This window comes from Numenius arquata, chromosome 9 (assembly GCF_964106895.1).
Source record: "Numenius arquata chromosome 9, bNumArq3.hap1.1, whole genome shotgun sequence".
Classification (NCBI taxonomy): Eukaryota; Metazoa; Chordata; class Aves; order Charadriiformes; family Scolopacidae; genus Numenius; species Numenius arquata.
The window spans coordinates 12,187,832-12,212,913 of NC_133584.1; the positions used below are offsets into that span (position 1 = coordinate 12,187,832).

The 25,082-nt window shown below is 52.1% G+C and overlaps 1 protein-coding gene across 1 annotated transcript; it reads right to left on the minus strand.

The window, feature by feature from the left end:
• Positions 1 to 1,558: 1,558 nt before the first annotated feature.
• Positions 1,559 to 19,897, minus strand: BCL6 (BCL6 transcription repressor). The gene is made up of 10 exons (XM_074153268.1): positions 19,839 to 19,897; positions 10,790 to 10,828; positions 9,566 to 9,733; positions 8,271 to 8,492; positions 7,149 to 8,132; positions 6,361 to 6,542; positions 5,091 to 5,258; positions 3,513 to 3,643; positions 2,999 to 3,136; positions 1,559 to 1,986 (listed from the first exon to the last, which is right to left on the minus strand). Exons 3-10 carry the CDS (start codon positions 9,724 to 9,726, stop codon positions 1,843 to 1,845), a joined length of 2,130 nt encoding a protein of 709 aa, XP_074009369.1. The 5' UTR covers positions 9,727 to 9,733; positions 10,790 to 10,828; positions 19,839 to 19,897; the 3' UTR covers positions 1,559 to 1,842.
• Positions 19,898 to 25,082: the final 5,185 nt, after the last annotated feature.

Here is a 25,082-nt window from a genome sequence, read left to right on the forward strand (position 1 = left end):
CCCCCCAGCTCTGTACAGCCACCCAAATGGACAAAAACACCTCCTCTCCCTACTTGGGGTGAGGGGGGGCACTCCCTCAAGCTGGGCTCTCTCAGCTCTGGCCTGTAGCCAGTGTGCAATGGCTGGAAGCCCAGAGATGCTATCGGCCAAGGAGTTCCTGGAGGGGGTTATGGACCCTGCTCCACCAAACCATTGCACAAGGCAGCCAGACACCCCTTCCCCCCCGCACCGGGCACTGGAATGCCAGAGGAAGAGCAGGCAGCCTTCTTCCCTGAGCAATTCTGGCAATTGCATTGGTTTCCAGGAAATATGAATAACTGCCCAGCCATCTGGAACCAGCCCTGGGTTGGTCAGCAAGAAGTCTCTCCCAGGCTCTGCCCTATTTCTGCCGGCTACTCGGTGCAAATGCAGAAAGTAGCAAGGAGGTGGCACAGCAGGGCAGTCCCCACCAGGATGCAGAGCAGTGATCCTGAGTCTTGCTCTGACCTCACGCTGGAGACCATCTTCACTCGACCCTCGAAAAGGCTCCTCCTTCCATGCACCAAGCCAAAAGCTTGTCCTGGGGCTTGGGATGCTCAGCCCCTTCCCCAGGGCTCTGACTGGCTTTCCAGGTGCTTAAGGAGAAGGACAAGCAAGAAGAGACCCCTCACTCCATCATACTTCACTTTTCTTCATTTTATTCTTTTATTTGTACAGCTATATTTTACAGAACGCATTAATGCAGTTTAGACACAGCCCAAACCCTGTCTCCCGAGATTGTTTATAACACAAGCATGTAAAATATGACCAAAAAAACCCCAAAACAAAACAAAAAAAAAAAAAAAAACATTCCCCGATAGAGAGTTCCACCAAAACTCCTTTTGCAACATCAGGCTGTACCTTGAAGAAACTGAGCTCAATATAGTCCATACATTGAAAACTTCCATTGAAAAGAAAGGCACCGTGCGAAACCACATTTTACATATATACAGACTGAGAACTAGAACAAAAAAATTACACTTTATTATTATTTTAAATTCCTTCTGCAGCTTTGTTGGTTTAATACACACTTTTTTGTAAATTGTAAACCTTCACTTGCAAAAAAATACAAATACACTGATGCATTTAGACAAAATATTTTCTTACTTGTACAGATGCAATACTTTAAAATATCTCGTTAAGTGCTCTATCATAATAAAGATTCTCAGAGTGGCTTCTGCCTGCAGAGTCCAACTGAGCCTTTAATGCATTTTATATATTTTTAATATAGCTTTTTTTAAAGGTCTATATATATTTATTTTATATATATATTTATATATTTATATCTATATATATTTACAACTCTGCCATAGATTCCTTCACCTTTGGTTAAAAAAGTTAAAGCCCTCTCTTTAATAGCATACTTTCTCTTTAAAAGAACTCACATTTTGCATACAAAAGAAAAAAATCTGTTCCCATAAATCAACATTACATTCCTCATCTTCAAACGGCAAAGGCTGTGAAGGTTAGACTCCAGAGTTTATCAACACTCCACTGCACAGACATTTAAAATGACTATTCTTATTTTTTTTTATGTTTTATATACAGTAAGATCTGAATAATTTTATTTGTCTTTTCGTTTCACATAACTGGGAAAAATAAAACCCGTGTATTTGTAATTTTTTTTTAAATTTCTAATGTTTTTCCACCTATCTGCACTATGGGTTTAGAGGCACTCCATCATGTGATGAAATTTTTTTTTTTCTTTTTTTTTTTCCCCCCCTCCTCCTTTTTCTTTTAAAGTGTTACAAGTATCCTTTGGATAGCTTCTCTCCCACCCACCCCTTCCCTAAAGACGACCTCCTCCTGGGAAATCCTCTGCCTTCAGCAGGCCTTGGGGAGCTCCGGAGGCACCTCGCTCGCCGAGATGCGGTACTGCACCTTGGTGTTGGTGATGGCCCCATGCTTCTGCCGGAGGTGAAGCCGCAGCTGGCTTTTGTGGCGGAAATGCAGGTTGCACTTCTCACACTGCAGGGCGAGAGGCAAAGGCGGAGGGTGAGAAATACGATGGTAAGGGGACACGTCCTTCCCCTCAGGGCAGGGGTCCCATGTTCCGCTACCCGAGGATGCTGCACCCATTACACCAGTGGGTGGGGGAAAGTGAGGATGCGGGGAGAGCAGCAGCAGGGAAGTAGAAGCAGCACCTGGGGGCCCTGAGTTGCCCTTCTTTCAGTCCCTAAACCTTGCCCCATGTCCTGTCATTCTGTCCCCACAGCGTGGGTACCTCTCCTGGGGTCACGAACCCCACCCCAGGCTTTCAGCAGCACATTTCGGTTTATGGGATGCAAAAAGGCCGAGGTCCCTTAGGAGGGGACCTTGACTCTGATGGACATAGTGCCAAGCTCCTTATCTAGATGCTCAAACCAGCTACAGGGCTATTTCAGGAGCTGCTTTTGACCCGTCAAGCTGGATGGCTCCAGAGGGATGTTTGGACGATAACCCTTGCTCCGACTCCATCTCTAGCAGATGGGGATAGCCAGAAAAGTCTCGGCAAAGAGCTGGGAGCCCCCAGGGCTGCAGCAAGGCAGGGTAGGCTGCTCGCTTGTCACACGTGCCACCAGCACAGGAGATCCCAGGCCAGGCTGTCGGCTCCTTCCCCCCATCCCCACGCACAGCGGGCGGCTGTAATTTAAGCCACAGCTATTTGGAGAAGTGTGACCTTCTTCCAGATGGGGTGGAAGAAAAGAGGAGCAGCTAAGATGTACCCAGCCTAGGCGGCATGTCAGTGTTTCCAACGCAGCCGTTCACGACAAGATACCACATCGGCATCAGCTAATGCATGAGAGGGGAACGGGGCACAAGGAGCAGAGACATGACCTTGGCACAGGGCATCATGAGGCTGGCAATAGGCATTGGGATGCTGCAACCAGCCCACGCGAACACCTCAGTGTCTTCTCAGCCCCCTGAGTTCGGCAGCATCTTTCCCCAGCCCCTGCTGAGACACCTCCCACCCCCCCCAATAAAAGAAGCAGTCACTCACATGATAGGGTTTCTCTCCCGTGTGGATTCGAAGGTGACTTTTGAGGGTCTGCAGGTGCCGGAAGCGCGTGCCGCAGATTTCACAGGGGTACGGCTTCTCCCCAGTGTGAATGAGCACATGAGCGCGGAGGTGGGCCACCTAGAGAGAGAACATCTCCAGGTGAGGACAGCCTCATGGATGAGGGCATCCCACTGGGAGCGGTGTTCTGTCCACCCATCTTTTTTTGGTCTATGGAGTTCTAGCTGGGCCACACGTCTGAGGTTTAGAGTCTCCAATCCTTAACAGCAAATGGAGGAGAGGAGTTAAAACCATCCATCAGGCTTCCTATAAAGCCAAATTGGCCCACGTGAACCTCAAGGCCCCTATTTATCACAACACCATGGGAAGAGCTGCCAAAGGAGAAGACCGTGGCCCATCAGCCTCCTCCCTGCCATGAAGTGTCACCAGTCTCGGACAGGAGGTCTGGCCATGTCCCACCTCCCCAGGCACTGCAGGTCCCAGAGACCACACACACCTGGACAAATCTGGCCCCGCAGGTCTCGCACTTGTAGGGTTTCTCTCCGGAGTGGATGCGTGTGTGGGTTTTCAGGTTGGCCGGCCGGTTGAACTGCGCTCCGCAGATGTTGCAGCGGTACGGCTTTTCTCCTGCAGAGCCCCAAAGAAACGGTCAGGGATTAATTACTGGCTTGCTCAGCCCCCACGATCCACAGTGCTCCCCAGAGTTAAGTCCCTTTAGGTGCCAAACTCTATAGCACGAAGCACCAGCCCTGACCTCCTGTCCCTTTTGGAGATGGCTGTGGACAAGCAGCAGTCAGGACAGCTTGGGGTATCCCCAAAGCAGGGTGAGCTCAGAAGGCACCCAAGCAGGTACTTTTTCTTTTTCAGGTTAGGAGCTGCAGCCTTCAGGGCAGGAGAGGAAAAAATCGTGCAGCTCTGCCAGCCAGGATTAACAGCATTGTTCCTCCTGGCCCCGTGACAGCGGCTGGCACCTGCATCTCCCTACAGCCGTGATAAGCCATGCAGGGCCACTTGGCTTCCTTCAGGCTCCTCGTGGTCCCCAGCACATCCTGCCCTGGTCGTTCATCACCTCTTTAGAGAAGCGAGAAGAGCTGATAGAGCAGAAAGCCAAGGCACGCCCAGCGATCTGGCTCCCAAGTCATTTTTCAGCTACAATCACCGCTGCCGGCCTCAGCTGACGTTCTCACGGTGATGGGGGGAGCTGCAAAAAGGTTTTAACTAGTTTCTCTGGGATGGTTGAAGATAGGCTCAAAGGGGAGCAGGAAACAACCATCATCAACCCCTTCCTGCCTTTTTCTTTTATTTCCAGGCTTCGACCCTGCTCAACCTCAAGCCCTGCCCTGGCACTTGTGTTGTCTCAGTCACCGGCGCAGCCCTCCTGGAGCTCAGCTGAAGCTGCTGGACTTTATGCCTAATACAGCGCAGCAGCACTGAGTTGTCAGCACAGACTTCCCTTCCCAGCCACTGAACTGGTTGTTGACATGTTAAGCATTAATAAAAGCATGAAAAAAAAAAAAATCCCCAGGTTTGTCAGCAAATGACTAAACCCTTAATATCCCCTTCCTTTCTCAGCTTTCATTGTGCTGATTCACAGAGTCCATCTGTTCACAGATTTTCCCATCAGCAGAGTTCCTGCCAGGCCAGATACGATCTGGATTTCTAGGATGTAGGGAAAAAAAAAAAAATCCCAGACTTCTCCCTAAATGTTCTTTTGATTGTATTTATTTATTTATTTTTGTTAAGTCTACCATAAAGTAAGATGAAGGCCACACATCTGCTTCCAACCATGCTTTTTGCGAGCTGCCTTTAGAAATGGTGGTGTCTGGTGCTTTACAGCAAAGGAGCTCAAGCTCCAGCCCTGCTGCGAGGCTGGGCAGCATCTCCCCTGTTCCCACATTTGATGCTCTGCCCAAGGGCCCCCTGTCAGCGCTGTGGAAAGTGCCTTGTTCCTCCCATCAGGGACAGCAGGTGACACAGAGCTGGGAACACCATGTCTGGGACAAATACTGCCATAAACAGATGCCCAGCAACCCGCAACCTCCCCAATAAGTTGCCCCCGTGGTTGACAGCATACCTGTGTGGACGGTTTTGTGGCTGGCAAGGTTCCCCTTGTAGCGGAAGGAGGCCTGGCAGCGGTCACACTTGTAGGGCTTGTCACTGTGGACTTGCAGAGAGTGTCTCTTGAGAGAGGCCTCCTCGGAGAACCGGCAGTCGCACTCATTGCAGAAGAAGGCTCCATTCTCTGAGAGGGCAGAGAGGAGAGAAATGAGATGGGCAAGGCATGGGCCAGCTCCTCGATGGGCCACAGGATGGGGTTGGGGTGGTGGAGAGGGGAAGCCAGAGCAAGTGTTGCAACAAGGAGACAAGCCCAGACATTGGCAGTCAACGGTGCCTGCACTGTGCCATTACCTCCTGACCTCCTTGTGCAGATAGCAGCAACATGCACAGCTCAAGAGGGCAAAGTCATCATGAGCAATCTGTCCTTCAATGTGACACAAGCCGCTTCCAAGAAGCCAGCATCTTGCCTAGACATCTTTCAGAGAGGTCCTCAAAGGCACCCAAGTTATCAGGCATCCTCCGAAGGATGGATGCTCAGCCCTGGAGCAACTCCAGCACCTTTAGAGGTCTTAAACCTTTAAATGTACAGCTGTCTTCCTTGAGCATGGCAAAACCATCATCTGAAGCACAACGCAGGTTCCTCTGTAGGAGGCTGCCTAACTCTTAAATGCCGTATGTAGCTTTGAGCATCACCACAGCGGGGTTCCCTCTGTGGCGCTCTGCCTACACCACAGGTGACAATTTTGCATTCCCCCTCCCTGAGCCACAGGCAGATGGGTGCACAGATACTTGTCTCTGGGCCTGTGGAGTTTTGCAACAAGATTGCAAGCCTCATTATCTGCATTTCTCCAGATGTGCGCATTGGGCTCCCTGATAATGAAGATATCATGACGGATGCATGAGACACACCATCTTGCCCAATCCCCATTAGGGTCATTACATCTGCCAAGCTTGTTCTCCTATGGTTCTGGTGGGGTGGGGTGCACTTTGTTTCCTGTCCTTAACTACCAAGTTTGCAGCAGGTGACTAACTCCCTGCACAAGGTATCTGGATGGTGCTGGGGAAAGGGAGGGAGGAAGCAATTCCCACATGCGTGTGTCCCTCACATGCATGCACACAGCTGGTCAGCCAGTTGAGACAGGACTGTAAAGCACCTTGAGATCCACCAGCATCAGGGACAGGTCTGACTACCCATTTGGACACAGGGCACCGGCTGGACGGGTCCCCAGACTGCACAGCCCCTTTGCCTACTGGCTGAAAGAGGCGACCAGGGACATAAGACTCACCGCAGCTGGAGTCAGAGTATTCAGACTGGGTTTCCCCCATCTCCTCTCCAAAGTTTGAGCCAGGGGTATGAAGGCACATCTCAGCATGTTGTGGGGACTGGCAGCCACAGGAGCTGCACTTCGATGAATGCATGTACAGCGGGGACTGCCCTTCGCTGCTCCGAGGGGATCCATCCCGGGACCTGTGGAAGGACAGCAATGCATACAGCCGTGAGAAGGCTTTTGCTGTGCTTGAGCTACTGGGACCTTATTTGCACCCTTCCAGACATGAGACACAGCCATGTTTTATCGGAACACTTTTGTGGTGAGATGCACAGCATAGCCCTGATCAACAACAGGTGCCTGAGTCTCAATCTTTCAGAAGCCCCTCACCAAATGACCTCAAAGCTCTCTGGGAACATCCAGGTCCAGAAGCTAGCGTCCTGTTCCTTGGTAGTTTGGCTGTTCCAACACTTACAGCCAAAAGTCTGAGGCACAGGGAGTCTGGTGAAAACCAGGTTCAGCAAATCTAGGCTCCAGAAACCACCCAGAGCTGCAGAAGTGACTCAGGGATTCTTGACCCAATGTTCCCAATTCCATCGCCAGGCCAGGCTGGCACCACTGCTGGAGACAGTTGGCACCCAGCAGATGTCACTGGCAGTGCTCCACCAAATGCAGAGGTTTCCACCAGCTCATGGCCAGAATCCCCAGTCCAATGCTACAGCTATTTCACATACTTCCAAACCCTCACCAACAGCACAGAGGGCCCTGTCTCTCCTGGGGGGCAGGAAGGGGGGAAATCTTCTCACCTGTTAACAATATTGTTGAGTCTGCTTGCTTGTGGGATAGTAGAGTCTTCTCCATTCACACTCATCTTGGTGGGGGATTGCACGTTGAGATGCTCTGGCTCCATGGACTGCTGGCAAGTGGACATGGGCATGTAGGTGCGAGGAGAGAGGGTTCCCATCTCGTTCTGGTCAGCATTGTCTTGCTTGGTGCTCTGATTGAGAGAGTTGAGGACAATGAACTTGTACTTCTTCCAGTTGCAGGCTTTGGGGTCTGTAGGACTCTTGGTGAAGAGGGAGCTGGAGCTCTGACCGATACGGGCATTCTTGCTGCTGCTGGACTCAGTTGGTGAGTTGGGCTGACAGTCTGACTTCTGAGGACTCTGGGGGCTGATGAGTCCCTTGCGGTCCAGAGATGTGTTGGTGGGCTCAAAGTGCTGGCTGATCTCATCCTCCGAAGAGGTCCGCTCCTCCTCTTTGGCCACTTTGTCGCAAGAGAAATAAGGATTGTTCCGGATCGAAGGGACGACAGGTTTGGGGCCAGAGGCTACGCTGTAGTGCATGTCACTCCTGGCTTCTTCAGCAGCACCTTCTTTTGGAGCATAGATGGTAGCGTGGCACATGTTGGCCGAGATGTCGGTAATGGTTCTCATGTACTCGGTGGGGATTGTCCTGGAGCTGTCACATGGCAGGATTCTCTCCTTGGGGAAGGCACCTGCCCTTGAGAGTTCAGAGAGAGGCATCCTCATCTCCCGCAACTCATCATCCACAAGGAAGCTATTTAGAGGGAGAGGGCTGTATCCATGGTAGGAAATGGGGGATCCAGACAAACTATTGATCAAGCCAGGTGCGAAGGCCCTCCCATTGCAGAGGGACCCATTTTGGAGAGGCATGCCATTCTCTGAGACATCTCTGCTCCGATAAGCCATCACTTCTGGGTGGCTCAGCATCCGTCCAGCCAAAAACTCTTCCCTTGGGGTCTTCACAGCAGACACCATCTCTGCTTCACTGGAACCAGGCAAAAAGGAGGGAGATGCAATCATTTGCAGCCCGTAAGGATATGTTTGCAGATACTTTGTCAGTTCTCCCCTGCTCCCACCCAAACACACCCTCCCAGGCTCTCCAAAGTTCACTCATGGCGCTCACCTAGACTTGACAAACCTTCGGCAGGTATCAACCACGTGCTCCATCTGCAGGTACAGTGCTGTGGCCATCACAGCCATGATGTTGTTCTCTCTCAAGTTCAGACGGGACGTATACATGAAGTCCAAGAGGATGCAAAACCCCTCGGGGTTAATTTCGGGGTCCAGGTTGATGACATTCAAGTTGCACTTGAGCTGGTCAGTGAAGATGCTGTAGAAGAGGCCGCTGCAGAGACGAGACAGCAGAGAAGCGTTATGACAATTTAGAGGAAGAAAGGAGAATTTGACTGAAATCCCTTAGCACAGAGGGGTTCGTGAATGGAAAGGGAGGAGGAGGCAATTACAGAATTTCCTGAGCTTCCCCCTTATTATCAAGCCTGGTTTCTCAGCTTAGTAAGCATCTTCTGCACTGCACTTTTCCCAACTGGAACAGCCTGCTTTTAGATCTCACCTGCTCAACAACTCCCCACTGCCTCCATTTAGAAATTTCCCTTTTTTTTTTTTTGGTCATTGTTCTTACCACCACCCTCTTCCCACTGTGACTCATTTCTTTCAGAAGCCTCTTGGGGCATCCACACTAACTCTTTAACTAAAGAAAAAAAAAAAAAAAAAAAAAGGAAATGTCGGCAAAACATTTTTCAGATGTCTTAATAGTCAAACCTTGGCTTTTTCAAATCTTTCTACCTTGTCAGCAGGAGACCCTGGAAGGCATCTGCTGTAATTCAACTGGGCAATGGTGGGATGGTAATTAGTGTTCACTAGGAAGCAATTCCAGCAATCCTAGGAGCTGGAAAGGGATTTCAGACCCCACCAGGCTTGGAAAAAAATCAACAAAGGTGGGTGCAGCCAGGAGCCTGGGAGCCAGGAAAGCATAGCTCTAAAAATAGCAGCAGCAGGGGACACTGCGGTCACAGGGGACTTGCTCACCCCAGCGAGCATCCAGCCCTCCCTCCTCTCTCCTCCTGTCCTGTCCTATTGCTGCAGAGCGTTTGTGCTTTGCCTTCAAGGATGTGCCTCACATCTGCTGTGCTCCTGTTAGAGTGTCTCTATGGGCTGCGTGTGGGCAGATGTGGGCAGGCAAGGAGGAAAGAGGTGTGGGCACCACGCTGGAGGCGAAACATCTCAGCTCTAGTCCTGCTCCAGGTACAAGTTTCTTGGCAGCCTCTTTCAATTTTGCTTCTCTGCCTCCACTTCCCTGTCTGTAAACCCCACGAGCCTCCCCAGGGCGGCAGCAGTGTTGCTGGTGGCCAAAGGCAGAGGGAGCAGGGAAGGGAGGCAGGGAGGGGACCCTGATCTCACCTGCAGGCCATCAGGACTGTTTTGTGGGCTCTGAACTGCTCCCGGTTCACAATGATGACGACATCAGTCAGGATATCCCGGCTTCTAAGGCGGTTGAGATTGAGGAGGACATCGCTTGCATGGCGGGTGAACTGGATGCAGCTGTCTGCTGGTGAGGCCATCTCGAGTCTGCTCGAAACAGAAGCGGGAGGAGGATGGGAATGGAGAAGCGGCCAGGCAAATAACCTAAACCCAGCGAAGAGACAGCTGCTGCCCTGGGATGTGCTCAGATGGCCAACCACTGCTGGTAGGGACAGCACCAGCTCCTCAGTCCAAGACAAACAGCCCTGCACCACGCCAAGCGCCTGCCAGGCTGCCCAGTGAGGTCTCTCGGCCAGCAGCAAGACCTGGCATGTTTCAGTCCCACCCAGCAAGCTGGCATGCGAAGGCAACCAGACCCTCCTGAGGATTAACTAACCAGCTCCTCTTTCTCCCTGCCTCACCCATGGCGGCTCCACCCCAGCCCACTCCTCCCGCTACCACTCAGGTTCATCTCCATGAAGCTCTCAACACAGCTTCCCAGCCTCCAGGTCTTCCTCAGAAGCCATCCCCCTCATCTGTCTGCTGGCTGGCAGCAAAACCAGCCATGGGAATCAAAACAAGCCTTGAAGGTCCCAACAGAAGCTGAAGAATTTCAACATCTGGAAAATCCAGTCCACAGTGGAGCACCAACCCTCACCCACCAGCAAACTACTTTCCTGCTCCCAAGTGGTGGCCACTCTGGAGAAGACCTGTCCACAGTTTCCCAATGAATGTGTGGTAGCAGTGAGGAACAGAACTCACCTAACCTGCTGAGCTGCTACCCACACCACAGCCCAGTCTCTCCCAGTGAGCAAGGCTTGGGTTAGTCGAGGAACATGAAGCCTTCCCCAAACACAACATCTGTAGACCCATCTCAGAGCTGTCCTCCCACCCAGCACCCAGGAGAGCCCACATTTCCCTGTGCCTGAAGTTTGGGCTGGAACGTGCATCTTCAGCATCAAATTCCTCCATGATCAACCCCCTCCCGCTGCCCGAACTCCTCCTCCTTCCCCAGCAGCATATGAACGTACAGTATTTTCTACAGAGCAGCTGCTCTCCTGAAAACAAATTCCAGCTGGGTCTAATGAAACATTTCATTCAACATGGTAAAGGGAAGGGGGGAAGCGAGGTTAGGAGGGGAAGCACAAAATTTAATTTACATACCCAATGCCTCAATTCACAGTCCAAAAGTTTCTTTCAAACCTACAAATAAAGCACAAGAAAACAAACGCCACATTAGCTGGTAATTATGAATTGGCCGTGGCAGGACACAAGCCTGCTGTTTCACTCAAGTATCAGTTGGATAAAAGCTGGAGATAACAAACCTTCTACTCTCCAGTAAGGTTAACATTTGTTTCTTCCGGTACAGTACGTTCTTATCACAACCACAGGCTTTGAGAATCCAATCATAGCTGCTTCCACACCCTCTAGCCCAAACCATGGGCGTATGCCAAGGAGATTTTCATTTCCATGACTCAGGAACTTAAAGGCAGGTGGGGAAGGGAAGTCAAGCGAGAATTTTCTCACCACTTCTTTTGGAGATAACTCTTCCCCTGCCAAGATCAAATTCCTGGCCAGTGCCACATCCAAGACCAATGCTGTATTTCCAGCACCTTGTTAACAGGTATGACTTACACACAAATATCTGCTGCCACTCTGCTCAGAAACCTAGAAAGAGCCTGAATCCAGTCCTCCAAAACAGCTACTCCCCTTCTCAGAATACCCATGCGCTCCAGCCACCGGTGAAAACGCCCTGGGACAGGACTGCCGAACAGACTTGGGAGGATACAGGCGTCAAGTACCAAAGTGACTTTGGCCAGGATGACAGAGGAAGCCAGTGGTGGAGACGGATGAGGACCCAGAACAAATGCCTTCCTCTGGCTGCTGGAAAAGCCTTCCCCTAAACCGCAAGCTTTGTCTCCAGCTGCTTGCTTTATGGGCAACACGGCTGGGGAGGCACAGCAAGGAAACCCAGGAGTTAACTGCCTTCCAGAACTCACACTATTACTCTCAAATTTACTTAAAATCAAGAAAGACAATTGACCTGGCACTAACACAGGAAGAAGGTCCTCAGGCAGCCCACCCCAGCAGGGAGAATCACAATAAATAAGTGACCTAACAAACCCCAGGACCTTCATCACGCTATTTTGAGGACTGACCCCCAAAAACCAGACGGAGACAGTAAGACTGTCAGCACTTGCAGAGAGCCTATCCAGCCCTGTGAGGACAAGCATCCCCTTCCCTTGCGAGAGACACACAGATCAGGAGCCCAAGCTCCCCTCACGCCCCCAGAGACACTGGGGTGGGATGAAGAGGTGAGATTCAAGGCAAGGTATCACATGCAAAGCCCAGAGGGGTGTCTTACAGCCCCATTCCAGCCATCAAATGCAAATCCACAGAGCCGCTCTGAGCCTGGCCAGCTTATAACTTTACACACACAAAAAGTGACTCATTTCCCAAATACTGCAGACTCTGACCTTTCTGTACACGCTCGCTGCCAGCCGCTCGCTACCAACAATCGCAAGCCAAGGGACTCGCGGCGCTCAGCAAGAAGCCCAGCACGCATCTGTGCATCCACACGAGCGGACGTATGCATTCGGGGCAGCTGGCTGACATCCCAACCTCGGCCGCACCGGCGGATGCACTCCCAGGGACTCACCCCGGTGTCACAGACACAGGGAGGTGACCCATCTGTAAACCAACAAAGTTACGAACTGCGAGATGAACTCTGCGCCCATGAGCATCACGTGAAAAGCTGCTGCTGTCGCCAAATTCCCTTACCCACAGCACTGCCCGGCCAGGAAGACACCCAGGTCCTCTCCCAGAGATGGACCCTGGCACAGCCCCCTCTCCACCCTCCCAAATTATCCCTCCCCAGCAGAGTGCTGCTGCAGCTGCCCTGGGAGCCGCAGGTGCATCCCAAGTGGCTCCTGGCTGCAGGATGTGGGCATGCAAAAGGGAAAGGGACCTTCCTTCCCCTCGCTATGCAGAGCTGGGTTAACCCTGCTCCTCCCAGCCTCTGCACAGTACCAGCCTCTGCACCCCAGCATGGGAGGATGCTCTGATCAGAGACCAGCAGAGAAGGGGACAGCTATGACAAGCAGAGACCAGTGATGGGGAGCAGAGAAGACCACCACAGCCAAGTATGGCCTCTCCATCCCACCCCCCTTAAAGCCCATGAGGCTCCCCCAGGCTCAGCTGGGGCCAGAGCATCACCCCAAGCCCCCCGAGTCCAGTTTTCCTGCCCAGTACCTTGCAGGTGTGGGCTCTCCAGCAGCGCTCGGGGCTGCACACCAGGGCTTGCTGTGCCCAGGGAGGAAGGTCTGGGCCAGCCACGGGGCCCATTTCGGGGTTGGCCACATGGGACTGCCACTGCTGCTGCCTTCCAGGAAGGCAATGGGTCTGCCCCAGCGGTTCAGGGAACGGCCCTTCCCTGCCGGCACCTCCCCGAGAAAACCCATTCCTGGAAGGGAGCCCAGGGCTGACTCTGTCCTCCCTGCAGCCGGCTCAGCGAGCACGGGGAGGGAGCACCTGCGTATGTGGGGGAACCCCTCTCAGCTCCACCCCATGCAAAGGGGAGACCCTCACAGCTCTCCCAACCCACAGCAGAGGGGAGGACCAGGGACTTTACCCTTCCCCCCCATCCATCTTTCTGCCACACACAGGGAAACCCCTCCATCCATCCACTCTCCCATTTATAGGCAATGCCTTTTCATCCATCCTCCTTCCACCCTGTGCACAGGGGAGACTCATTCCTCCCCTTCTCCTCCGTGCATGGGGGTTACCCCCTCGTCTTTGCCCCTCTCCCACCCCCAAATGCATAGTCTAAGAGGGAGGAAACCGATCACTCCCGCTCCCTGGGGCCCAGTCTCCTACCCCTCCAGAGCCTGCAGCGCCGACTCCCTCTCATCACTCAGGAGGGGGTGGCTGGGTGAAGTCTCCCTTCCCCACAGCCTCATCCCACACAGTGCTCCGAAACTGCCCGCCCAGAGGAAGCTCCATCCTGCCCTCCCTTCCTCCCCTGTCCCAGCACCCTGCAGGGTCCCAGCCCCACAGGAGCAACATCCCCCCTGCCAGGGCATGCTGCCAGCTGCCCCCCCCACCCCGCCAAGGGATGCCTGCTTCTCCTGAACAGGGACCTGAGGGACAACCAAGGAAATGGGGTGGTGTGGGGCACCCCCCAGGCACAGTCATGAGTGCTACAAGCCATGGCAAAGAGGATGCTCTTGGCTGGGGGTGTACAAGCACCCGGCTCAGCTTTCCCAGTGTCATGCAATCAGGGGGCACTAAGCGTCCTTTAGCTGTCGCAGCACAGTTTTATTAATTTAGTAGCTTCTGGTTGGTGTCTAAGCCAAAACGTGGCTGGGTTAATAATAACCCTAGCAGAGACCAAGAGAAGTCTTAGCGCACAGTGTCAGCACAGATCAAAAGCAGCATCACTGTGCAAGCCCCGTCGTTTTTTCCATCGTACCCTTCCGTGAGCGGATTGCACTCGCTCTATCGAGCGGTCTCTGCTAACTTTCAATCTGATCCAATTTCCTGCCAGCAAACAAATGTTTCTAGGAAATGCAATACATTATCTGGACGGGTTTATTATCAGCATTTGGAACCAGGAAAACTGCATATTTTCTCGAGCGCTGCAGGGAACTTTATAGTTTGTACTTCAAAAGAGGGTTTAAAAGGATTGCCCTTGAAAGCTGGCCTGGCTCAACTCTCCACATTGTTTTGGTCTTTGCAGAAGAAAACACAGAGGAGGGGGGGAAGCACACTAGAACTGCCTCCAATGTTTTCCCACTGAAGAGGACTCCCCTGCCTTCCACGGAGCCAAGCTCTGACTGCGAAGCAGAGGCAGCGCGTGCCCTTGGGAAGCGAGGAGTCAAGCCTTCTTCAGCATTTCAAACGACCCCAAGCAATTCGGAACATTAATTTTTCAAGGGAAGGCAGGAACCGCGTCCCGGCCAAAGTCGAGGGAGCTACTCCAGAGAGCAGGGAACACACGCCGTGCCCTGCCAACACCAAGCCCTGCACCCAGCTTCCTACTTAAGAGCAGGGTGCAGCCAGAGCTGATCACCTCCAGCAACTGAGTCCAGTCCCTGGCTGGGCTCAGAGGAGGTGTTCCATTATCCCCACCCTGCACCAGGGCAGTAAATCACCAGCCGGCACCAACCCGACCCTCCCTGTCTCTGTCCTCGGACTGAGGGTGGCACAGCTCATCTTGGCAGCAAGGAACTGCTCTGGCATCCCACCTGGATAGGATGAGACATGCATGCAGCTTGGGGTCCCTTGTCCAGAGAGAGGCATCCCCTCACCACTATGTTTATTTGACCTTTATTTAAGGCAACCCATTTCAGAGGGTGCCTGGTCCTACAGGACATGTTTTTCAGGACCCACTGTCCTACTGCGTGCTTGTCCCAAGCTCTCCCTTGTGTAAGCAGGGATCCCACATTCCTCACACGCACCCAGCATACAGCCCAAAGGCAGACAGTGACCAGGGGAAAGAGGGGGAGGAAGCCAACATAGCCCCAAAATTTCTCCCCTCTCCCAATGCCCTTTGTTCTCCCCGTGTTTTAGATGCGAAGTTCCACTGAGGGTTTTAAAGCAGTCCTGAAGACGAGACACTTGCTCTGATTCAGGGGTGTGTGTCTTTTGGCTGCCAGCGTCCTGCAGCAATGGGAACACACAAGATCTACCATGGATTAAAAAAAAAAAAAAAAAAAAATTGCGGGGAGGACTACATTTGCAGTCTAAATTTGCAGTCTGAAGGAGTTTACTGGTCAGATGCTGACTTTTGGATACTCATCTAACCAAACTGCAAACTGTGAACTCCTGAGGTTTGCCAATGCCTGCTGTAAACATGGAAACCAAGTGTCATTTTTTGCCAAACAGAAGAATAGTTTAAAAATAGATCAAGAAAAGAATACAGGCACTCAGCATACAGGACTCCTGTTTATAGACTCCCATGCTACTATAAAATGGAGCAAGAGGTTACGAGTGCGCAGGCAACTTTTCACCAAATTTAGATTTTAAAAACTTCTCAGAAACCTGAAAACAACATTTCAGGTTCCAACTGAACCAGTAAAAGCGCTTTGTCTGGAGTCTGCAGTGCAAACGTTATAGCACATGGACTAAAACAGGCGTGAAACAGCTCTTCAGTGACATAAATACGTAAAGGTGCATAAACTGCACACTGAGAAATGCACCTACTGCTCAGAGGTTCACTTTGCTCATCTGTAGACTTTATAACAAGATTTTCTTTTTAATGGAGTATTAAAATAAAATAAGAGGACACCCACCCCTGCTCCTACAACACAGGATTGCCTCACTAAGTTTTACCACCTGTATTTGTAATAGGGTTTTGAGGACAATATTAGTTTCTACTAAAAAAAAAAAAAAAGCCCAAAACAAACAAACAAGCAACAACAACAAAAAAAAAAAAAACAACAAACCAGAACAATCATCCTACACCATTCCTCCAAATTAGTATTAGGCTGCTGACATCAGGGACTGAAAGCTTCCATCCCTCAAAAAAAAGAAAGAAAAAGAAAAACTCAAAAAAAGAAAAAAGTAAGAAAAGCATAACTTTACAATACATCCTAAATTAGGCAGAAATTCAAGGGCAGATTAACACCACAACTCGGAAAGATTTTCACATGTGATTTCATGACCAGACCCGGAGAGAACTCCATATGGAAATGTCAGTGACTTTAATAAGCACTCGGTTGTTTCCAATTAAGCTCCTTAAGTAAGTTCAGTGGCATCCAGAGTTTCCTCTGCCACCTTCCTCTTAGCTGGCAAGCATCTTTTTTTTTAATTTTTTTTTTTCTTTTTTTAACGAGCAGTTAATAAACATGTTCCCACTCTCCCGAAGCTCCCGGCTCCGCCAGCCCTGGCCCTGGCCGGGAGGAAAGGAGTCCTGCAGAAGACGTGACACTAGATGGCACCAGTTAGCTTTGCTGCAGGAGCAATTTTTCCCCCTTGGAAAATAAAACACCCCAACCAAACCTGGAAAACATATAATTTTGTCGATGTAATTCTGTTTCTCTTAAAACGCGTCTGAGCAACATTATTTTTATGAGCTTTTCCAGCCTTGTTTTGAAAAACTTAATGTTTCTGCTAGGTTTATTTTTGTCTCATCAGACAGCAGGCTGAAGTCCTCCCAGCGCTGCAAACAGGGATGTCTAAAAAGTATCATGAAGACTTTTGACTGATTTTTTTTTTTTTTTTTCTTTTTTTGGGGTGGGATTTGTAAGAATCACTTCTCATTCCAACTTCTTCCTTCGCAATAATAACTAACCAGTTAACCTCCACTTCCTCTCCCAATATTGACTCAGACAGTCAGAACTGAGGGGGATTGGAAATTGGAATTGAAATGCATCCCAAGAGATCTTTGATCTGTTTTGCCAGTCAAAATTGAATGCTCAGAGATGAAGTCTTTTCTTACTGGAACAATGTAATAATCCATTCTTCTGGAAAATTGCTAGACACCCTTTGAATATTTTAATGGGTTGATGATTTGTTTCATGGGGCAGAAATTGCCATGTATAATGCAAGTTTTTAAACCTGCCATCCTGTCTTTAGAAGAAAATAACAGAACCTCAGGTTCTGCCTCTCTGTGTATACGTTGAGAGGTTTTCCCTAGAACATTTTTAAAGCAGTTTTTGAACTCTAACCCCACCAAGGACCACAGGAAGAAGCCCGTATTTGCTCTTTAAGCACTTATCCTTTAAGCCTTTCAAACAATCCAGCAAATAATATTTTTTAAAGCATTTAAAACCTCAGGAAAGGAATCAATAAGCATCCCCAGATCGAACAAGGGCCTGATCCCATACCCAGCCCTGCTGACACTTCCACTGGCACAGGTACGCATTTGGCCCCAGACGGAGATGTCGGACCAACGCAGCGCTTCTCACTAAGCCTCATCCATCTGGCCCCAGCCTCCCTTCGCACCGATCCTGCGCCTACTGAAGTCAGTGGAAAAAACTAACCCGGGCCGGGCTTGTTTTTGTTGTTTTTGACTCATGATTTTAAGCCCAGATTTGCCTCTTCCCTGGAAATGCAACAGGGGGGTCAAAGGCAGCTTTTTAGGCACATCTGAGAGGCCGACGCAGATTTTTTTCTAAACAAACGCCTTGCTTTCTGTTTCCCTCCTTCCCAAGAGGCGATTTCATAACATTTCATACTGTGACTTTGCAAACTAAAAGGGGGGGTTGGGGGGGGAGCATGGTGAGGCGGAGGACTGGGGGGGGGGGGGGGGGGGGGGGGCGGCCGGGAGAGGTCGCTGCCGCCCGACCACGAAAGTTTTCATAATAAAGTTGGGCTTTTTCGGTTTTGTTTTGCCTTTTTTTTGGGGGGGAGGGGGGGAATAAAAAAAAAATATATATATATACACACAAACCCACACACCTAGCCAAAAAAAGCCTTCTCTCTTTCCCCCCTTCCCTCAGCTTCTAGGTGGGTTTTTTGGGGGGGAGCCCCAGGAAAGCTGGGGGGGCGCAGCGGCGTGGGCCGGGATCAGTGCGCGGGGGTTGCGCGGCAGTTGCGCGGCTCTCCGCGCCGCTCGCTCCAGGAATAGCGTGTGGCCGGGGGCCAGCCCCGCGGCCGCCGGCGGCAGATTTACGAGCGCCTGTCGCCGCGCCAAGTCCGCCGCGGTAGTAAACAGAGGGGAAGGGCTGTGATGGGGGCACCGGGGGGGGCTCCCCCGGCCAACCGCACCCGGGACCCCCAATCCCTCGCACGGCTGTACCCCGTTTCCCCTGCCGGCCGCCTTCCTCCCGGCGGCGGACCCCCTTCTCCTCACCGCCGGTGTTGTTGTTATGATTATTATTATCGTTATGATTTGGAGCCGAATATCAGAGTTGCTCCACACACTTTCCCCCCCGCCCCCCCTTGCCAAGATTCGCATCGCGTTTTATTTTCCAGCCCGGCAAAAAGCCCGCCGCGGCCGCCCCGGCACACACCGTCGAGGAGACCGCGGTCCACCTCCCCCCCCCCCTCCCCTCCTCGCAGCCCTGGGCCGCCGCTCCACGGTACTCCGGGGCCGGTAACCGGCGACGGCCGAACCTCCCCGCGGGCTCTCCTCCCCCCCCGCCCCCCCCTACTTCCCCGGGCAGAGAAATGCCGCAAGTCTTCTCCATCACCGCCCGCTCTTAGCCCGGGGCTTGACAGATCACGGCGCAGCCCCGCCACAGGTTGCAAAACGCACCAGCCGTTTCGCAGTTGCACGGGGGAACGGAATAACAATAACGATGATGTATTAATATAATAACAAAAAGAGATCTGGGAAGGGAGGGAAAGCCGTGAGGAAAGGCCGGAGCGGCGGGTGCCCGGTGCCGCTGCCGCCGAGCCGGCTTTGTGCGGCGGCGAAACGACGACAGCGACACAAGGCGCACACACGGGAGGGGACAAAAATAAATTATTTTAAAAAAAAAAAATAAAAAAATAAAAAAAAGGAGAAGGGAAGGAAAAAAAAAAAAAAAGAGGGAAAAGAAAAATAAAGACACCCCGACCGAAGGATCCAGCCATTGGGAACCGACCCCGAGTCACGCAAAACGCCACAAGCCCGGCGGCCGCCGCGCTCGCCGCCGTCCTGCGCCCGCGGGGCGGCTGCAGGTGCAGAGAGGAGCCGCCGCCGACGTCCTCCCCGTCCCCACCCGGCCGTCAGGCGTGCGGGAAAGCCAATAATCCCAGATAACCGATAATCCCCGGGAGAGGACGGCGAGGGGAAAGGCACCCCCCTCCCCCCGTCTCCCCTTGTACACGCTCCCAGTGTTAAGACACGCAGACACCCCTATTTTTCTCGGCTGACAGCAGTCAAGGAAAGAGGTTGCGGGGGGGGGGGGGAGGAAGGGGGAGCTGTTAAATAAATAAAGCACACCGAAAAAAAAATATTTAAACATTTAGGAGGTCATAAAAAAATAAATTAAAGGGTTGTCGGGGCACCTGCCGCGGGGAAAGAAAGAGGGAGGGGGGGGGGGGGGGGGGGTAAAAAAAAAAAAACCAAACAAAAAACCAAACAAACGGGTAGAAATATATAGAGGCGGCTCCGCGCCAGGCGTCGGAGCGGGGCAGGGAGGGAAAGAGGAGGGAAAAAAAAAAAAAAAAAAAAAAAAAAAAAAAAGGAGAGAAAAAAAAAAAAAAAAAGAGAGAGCGAGCGAGCGAGAGAGAGAGAGAATTAAAGGGTAAAATCGGCCGCGGCAATAGAAGCAGCAATCACCTGGTCTCCGGGCTTTCCTAGAAACTCCTTGCATCACCACTTCTAAGAACCCCAGTTCTAAGAATCAACAGAGCCCAATTCTCGGAATTTGAGCTGCGGACTCTACCATCGCGCTCAGCACGGGGAGGGCCGCGGACCTCCCCCCGCCGCTCTGTGGCCGCCGCCGTCGCCCTCCCGGGTCGCTCGCCCCCACCGAGACGCTCCCGGAGGGAGCGTCTCGGTGGGGGGCGAGCGACCCGGGAGGGCGACGGCGGCGGCGGGGGTCCCACGGAGTCGCCCCCCCACTACTTCTTCCCCCCTCCCCCCCCCCCCGCCGTCCCCAGTGGTCGCTCCCGGGCGGCGGGTCACGTGGCGGCGGGTGCTGTTGTGACGTGGGGGCGCGGCGGGGTGGCGGCGGCGCGCGGCCGCGGAGGAGCGCGCGCGCCGCGCGGAGCAACGGCGGCGGATGAGGATGAAGAAGATGATGATGATGATGATGATGAGGATGAGGAGGAATGAGGGGGTCTCGGGTCCCAAACACACATCCCCACCATTCCCTTCATCTCCTTCCTCCCTCCCCCCCCCACCCTCCCCCTTTTTCCCGTCTCTCTGCGAAAGAGGGAGGAAAGGAAGAGATCCGGAAAAAAAAACCAACCCCCCCCCCAAAAAAAAAATACCAAAAAATAATTGCGCCTTTCAATCTTTATTTTTTTTTTTTAAATTATTTATTTTTCGATTTAATTTGAGGGGGGGGTGTCGCTTTCGCGTTTAAAAAGCAACCCTTCCCCCCTGGAAAAAAAAAAAAAAAAGCCAACCCAGCGAGCAAAGCCAGGATCCTGCAGCATTGCACTGGATTTTTACTTCTTTTATTATTATTATTTTTCCCTCTATCAGCTTTTTTTTTTTTTTTTTCTTTTTTTTTTTTTAATAATTTTTGCAAACAGCCACTCTCGGCGCACGGCCTCCGACGGGATTTATGCTCAGGGAAAGAAGCTTTTTCCTTAAAGACACCCCCTCATGCGCTCCCCTTCCCTTGTTTCTTTTTCATTTTCAATTTTTGTTTTAATTTTTTTTTTTTACTTTATTTTCCAGGACTCTCCAAACCGCAAAAAAAACCCCAAAACCTCTACAAAAGAGATTATTATTATTATTATTTTTTTTTAATTCTTTATTTTCCCGGTCCGTTTTCTCTTTTCCTTTCCAGGACTCTTGGAGTGGTGGGTTAATTCTTTGTAGCTGTTGTTGTTATTGTTGCAAAATAACCTGTAAGTCTGTGCATCTTCTGCTCGTGGGGAACCGTCGGACGGTGCCGGGGGGGGCTGCAAAACCGCGTTGGCTTTTCTGGAAGGCGGGGGGGCGATGGGGAGGGGAGGGGGGGATCGTGTGTGTGTTATTTCGGCACTTTTCGCCTCTTGCCTTGCAAAGGCCTTTGCAGAGCGGCGGGGGGGGGGGGGGGGGGGAAGAGTAAGGCAAAGCTTTTTGCGGTCCCTCTCTGGGACGGGTCGTGCGGAGGGGTGTGTGTGCGGAGGGAGGGTCCCGTCCCCCCTCAGCCTTCCCCTATGGAAATGTATCGCCCTGTATGTAAATCCGCCGTGATTTCTGCCTCTCTAACCCGCCCAGCCTCGCGTATTTATTCCGTGCGGGCCTGCTGCGAGGGTTTGTCTCGGGTTGGGGGGGGTGGATCAGCAGCAAAACTCAATTTTTTCTTTCCCCGTCGGTGTGGTTTTTTTTTTTTGGGGGGGGGGGAGGCAGTTCGAGGTGCCGCGGCCGCTCCGTGTGGCGGGGAGCAGGGGGAGGACGTGCTCCGGGTCTGCGATGGCATTCCCGGGGCCGTTGCAATTAATAGAAATTTGTTTACGAGAATTAACCACCGCAGGTCACGGTGCCTTTGGTCCACTGATGCGATCGCTCAGAGCTACCGATTTGGCCACCGCCGAGCCCCACGCAGTAGCCACCTCGGACGCAAAGTCCCCGAGTGTTGCTCATATTTTGACTTCTCAACCTGAATCAAACACTTTAAAGCAAGGGGTTGGGGAGGGAAGGGGGGGGGGGGGAATAGGAGGAAAGCCCTTCTGCTAATCCGACTCGTTTTATTATTAAAAATAGCCCGGTGGCAAGACAGGGATGGTGCTCCCGAGACACCGGAGATGGTACAGATATGCTGGAGAGACGGCTTTCCTGTAGTTAAAAAGCGATATGGAATTCCCAAGGAGCGCGAGCAGCTCGAGCTGTGCGGCTCCGGTCCCGGCCCCGGGCGGGGAGGGGGGGGTACCCGGGGCTCTGCAAGCGGCCAAAGGAAGAAGGAACCCGATAATATAAACTCCGCTTTGGCTACTTGATATTTTTTTTTATCGTGTTATTTTTTCAGCAATGGAATTAAAAGGAAGGGGGCTGCTGCTGCTGCTGCTGTTGTTGGGGTGTGGGGGGGGGCAGATCTTTTCTGTTTGTCGTTTCTCTGCAGCGTGTGACGCTTTTCGCTTCAGCCGGAGCGTGTGCCCGGCGGAGCCCAGCGCCTGCGGGACGATGGGGAGCAGCGAGAGGGTTGCTGCTCGGGCTTGGCTTTTGGTTGTTTTTTTTTTTTTTCTCTTGTGGAGACCCGAGGTCGAGCACAGCTTCTGTTCAAGTAGCACTTTTACGGGGGAGATGTCTCGCCCTGCCTGGCCACTGCCAGGTTTGCATCAGAGTTTCCATTCTAGCCCCCCTTGTTACGGGGACATAGAGAGCAGCCACCAGCATCCCCTTCGTGCTGGGAACTGTGTGGCCTGGGCACTTTCGCGGGGTTTTTGGCTTTTCTCCTCTGGTTTTGTACCTTCTCTTCCCCCCTCTCTGTCATCCGGGCCCCAGCTGCAGCTCCTCGGGGGCTCCTGCCACCTACCCCCATCTCCCACCGCTTCCTTCTGCCCCCCAAAAGCAGCAGCGGTCCCCCGGTGCCTCACCAGGGGCTTTGGGATGCTGGCGATCGGGTCATTTTCCCTCGACCCTTCTTCCACCATCGACCAGAGGGCTGAGTGCCGAGCGAGGCCTTGTCACCCTCTTCCCTTGCCTGTCCCATCTGGGTCCCAGCTCCGGGGACCAGCTTGGCAGCTGGTGGCGGTGGCGGTGGCTGCCAGGCGGGCAGGGCGGCAGTGCCCCAGCGGGGCAGCCTCCCTCGCCTCTGCTGGCCGCCAGCTTTGGGGAGGAAAGGTGTCCTCATGGCGGGGAGGGTTGCGGGGGGGGTGCGAAGCCACCAGCAGCCCCCGAGTTGGCTGCGGGATGCTCCCCACTGGCCTCAGCCCCACGAGGTGCCTGTGCAGCACGTGTAGGGGCAGCAGCTTGGCCCCGCAGTGGGGGGCTTGCGGTCACCCACACTGCTGTGGACCAGCCGCACACACCCCCCTCTCAAAAACACCCCCTTGGCCTGCAGAGAGCCCCTCACCCAGGGCAGGGGTTAGAACCCCGCTTTACCACCCTGCAAAGCAGTGGTGGTGCTGGGATGGGGGCGATGCTGCAGGAAAACAATCCCCTGGTCTGGGCACAGCGGAGCGGCTCCGAGGAGTGGGACCGGAGGCAAGAGCAGGGGTGGGCATCGCTACAGGTGCCTGGCATCGCCCCGCGGGGTGTCCCACTCCTGCCTCTCCTTTTTCCCCCAGCACCGGCAGAGCTCCCCGGATGAAAAGCAACCCCTCTGCCTGCGTGTTGGTGTGCGGGGCACAAAGCGTTGTGAAATTATTTAGCCCCCGCCTTGAGAGCTGCAGTGTGATGTTGAAGGCCCTCGAAGCTGGAGGTGCCGCTTGGTGCCGATGGGAGCCCCCGGGGTTTGGGTCGCTCCCCCCAGGGGACATGGAGTGGGTTTTTAAGCCACATGGAGGCCAGTGCGTATTTTTCCCAGGTGAACTGCACCTCTGGAAAGAAATGCCTCATCTTTTACAAAATACTGCTTAAATAAACAGTGCCCCACTGTAATTTTTTCTTTTGAAATTAACTCCTTCAGGCCACGAGGCTTACCCATCCTCACACAAAATAGCTGCCAGGACTTTTAAAGAAAAAACAAAAATATGTGTCTAGGAGAGAAAAGTTTAGCCTGACAGAAGAGAGCCCGTAAATCTCTCCCCTTCCCCGTGGCAGCCGAGGATGGGTTGCGGGAACAGCCTGCCCGTTTCAGAGCCGGGTGCCACCGCACCAACGTTACTTAAAAGGAGTTTTGTGCATATTAATGTGCGTGCACCGAGGCCAGGCTGCACACTGCGCAGGGACAGCCTATTCCCTGGCTGAATTGAACTATCTTGTTTTCTAATCTAACCTACTTTTTTTCTTTTTCTGTTTTTTTTTTTCCTTTTTTTTTTTTTTTTGTCAGAGGTTGGTGCTTTGCAGGAACCTGTTCTCAGTGCAATCTCAGAGCTTTTTGTGGGTGTCTGATTTCTGTAACACGTTTTGGTTTCCAGTATGAATGTAATGTACAGAGAATATCATGACACTGCTCTAGGTGTATGTGATCTTATCTACCTGACATTTAGGGTTTTTCTAACCGTCCAATTCACCTGATTTGCATAAAATCACATGATTGTTCTTTTTTTCCTCTTTTTTTTTTCCTCTTTTTTTTTTCATGCATCATCATAACAAACTACTCAGGTTTACCGGGCTGGTTTCTGCCCGTCAGCATGAACACAGGGCACATCCCTCTCCCCCTCCTGCTTCCCTGGTGGAGGTTGGCGATGTTAAAGGCAGCACTTGGAGGGGACCTGTGATCCCAGACAGTCACTGAAATCCTTAATAAGCAAATGTGTATGGTTTAACCTCCAAGAAAACAAAGAAGCTGAGCACTCATCCTGTCCGGTTCTTGTTAATTTAAGTAGACGAGACTTCTTTTTATTGATAAGGAAACTCCCCCGGAACAGCCCCCCGGATCCCAGAAGGCTCCCCCTGCCGTGGCCGTCCTCATTACAAAACAAGGCCGCAATTAAAATAAACTCCAAGAGCTAAACAAACTGCTGCCTCTCGCTGGTCATGTGTTAGCTTTAGCCTTTAACGCAGAACAAAATGTTTTCCTGGGTATCGGAAGAGGCATGGGCTCCGGCTGGGAGGAGAGGAGGGAGCAGCAGCCAGGAGCATGGAAGTGGCAGGGAGTGGAGCTCTGCGATGCTCATCGGGGCTCCTTCTTCTTGTTTTCTTTTTTTTTTTTTTGTTTTGTTTTGTTTTGTTTTTTGTTTTTTGTGTGTTTTATTTTAATTGGAGTGTTTGCGATCTGACTCGGTCCTTACTGCGAGGGAAAGGATTGGAAGTGGAAAA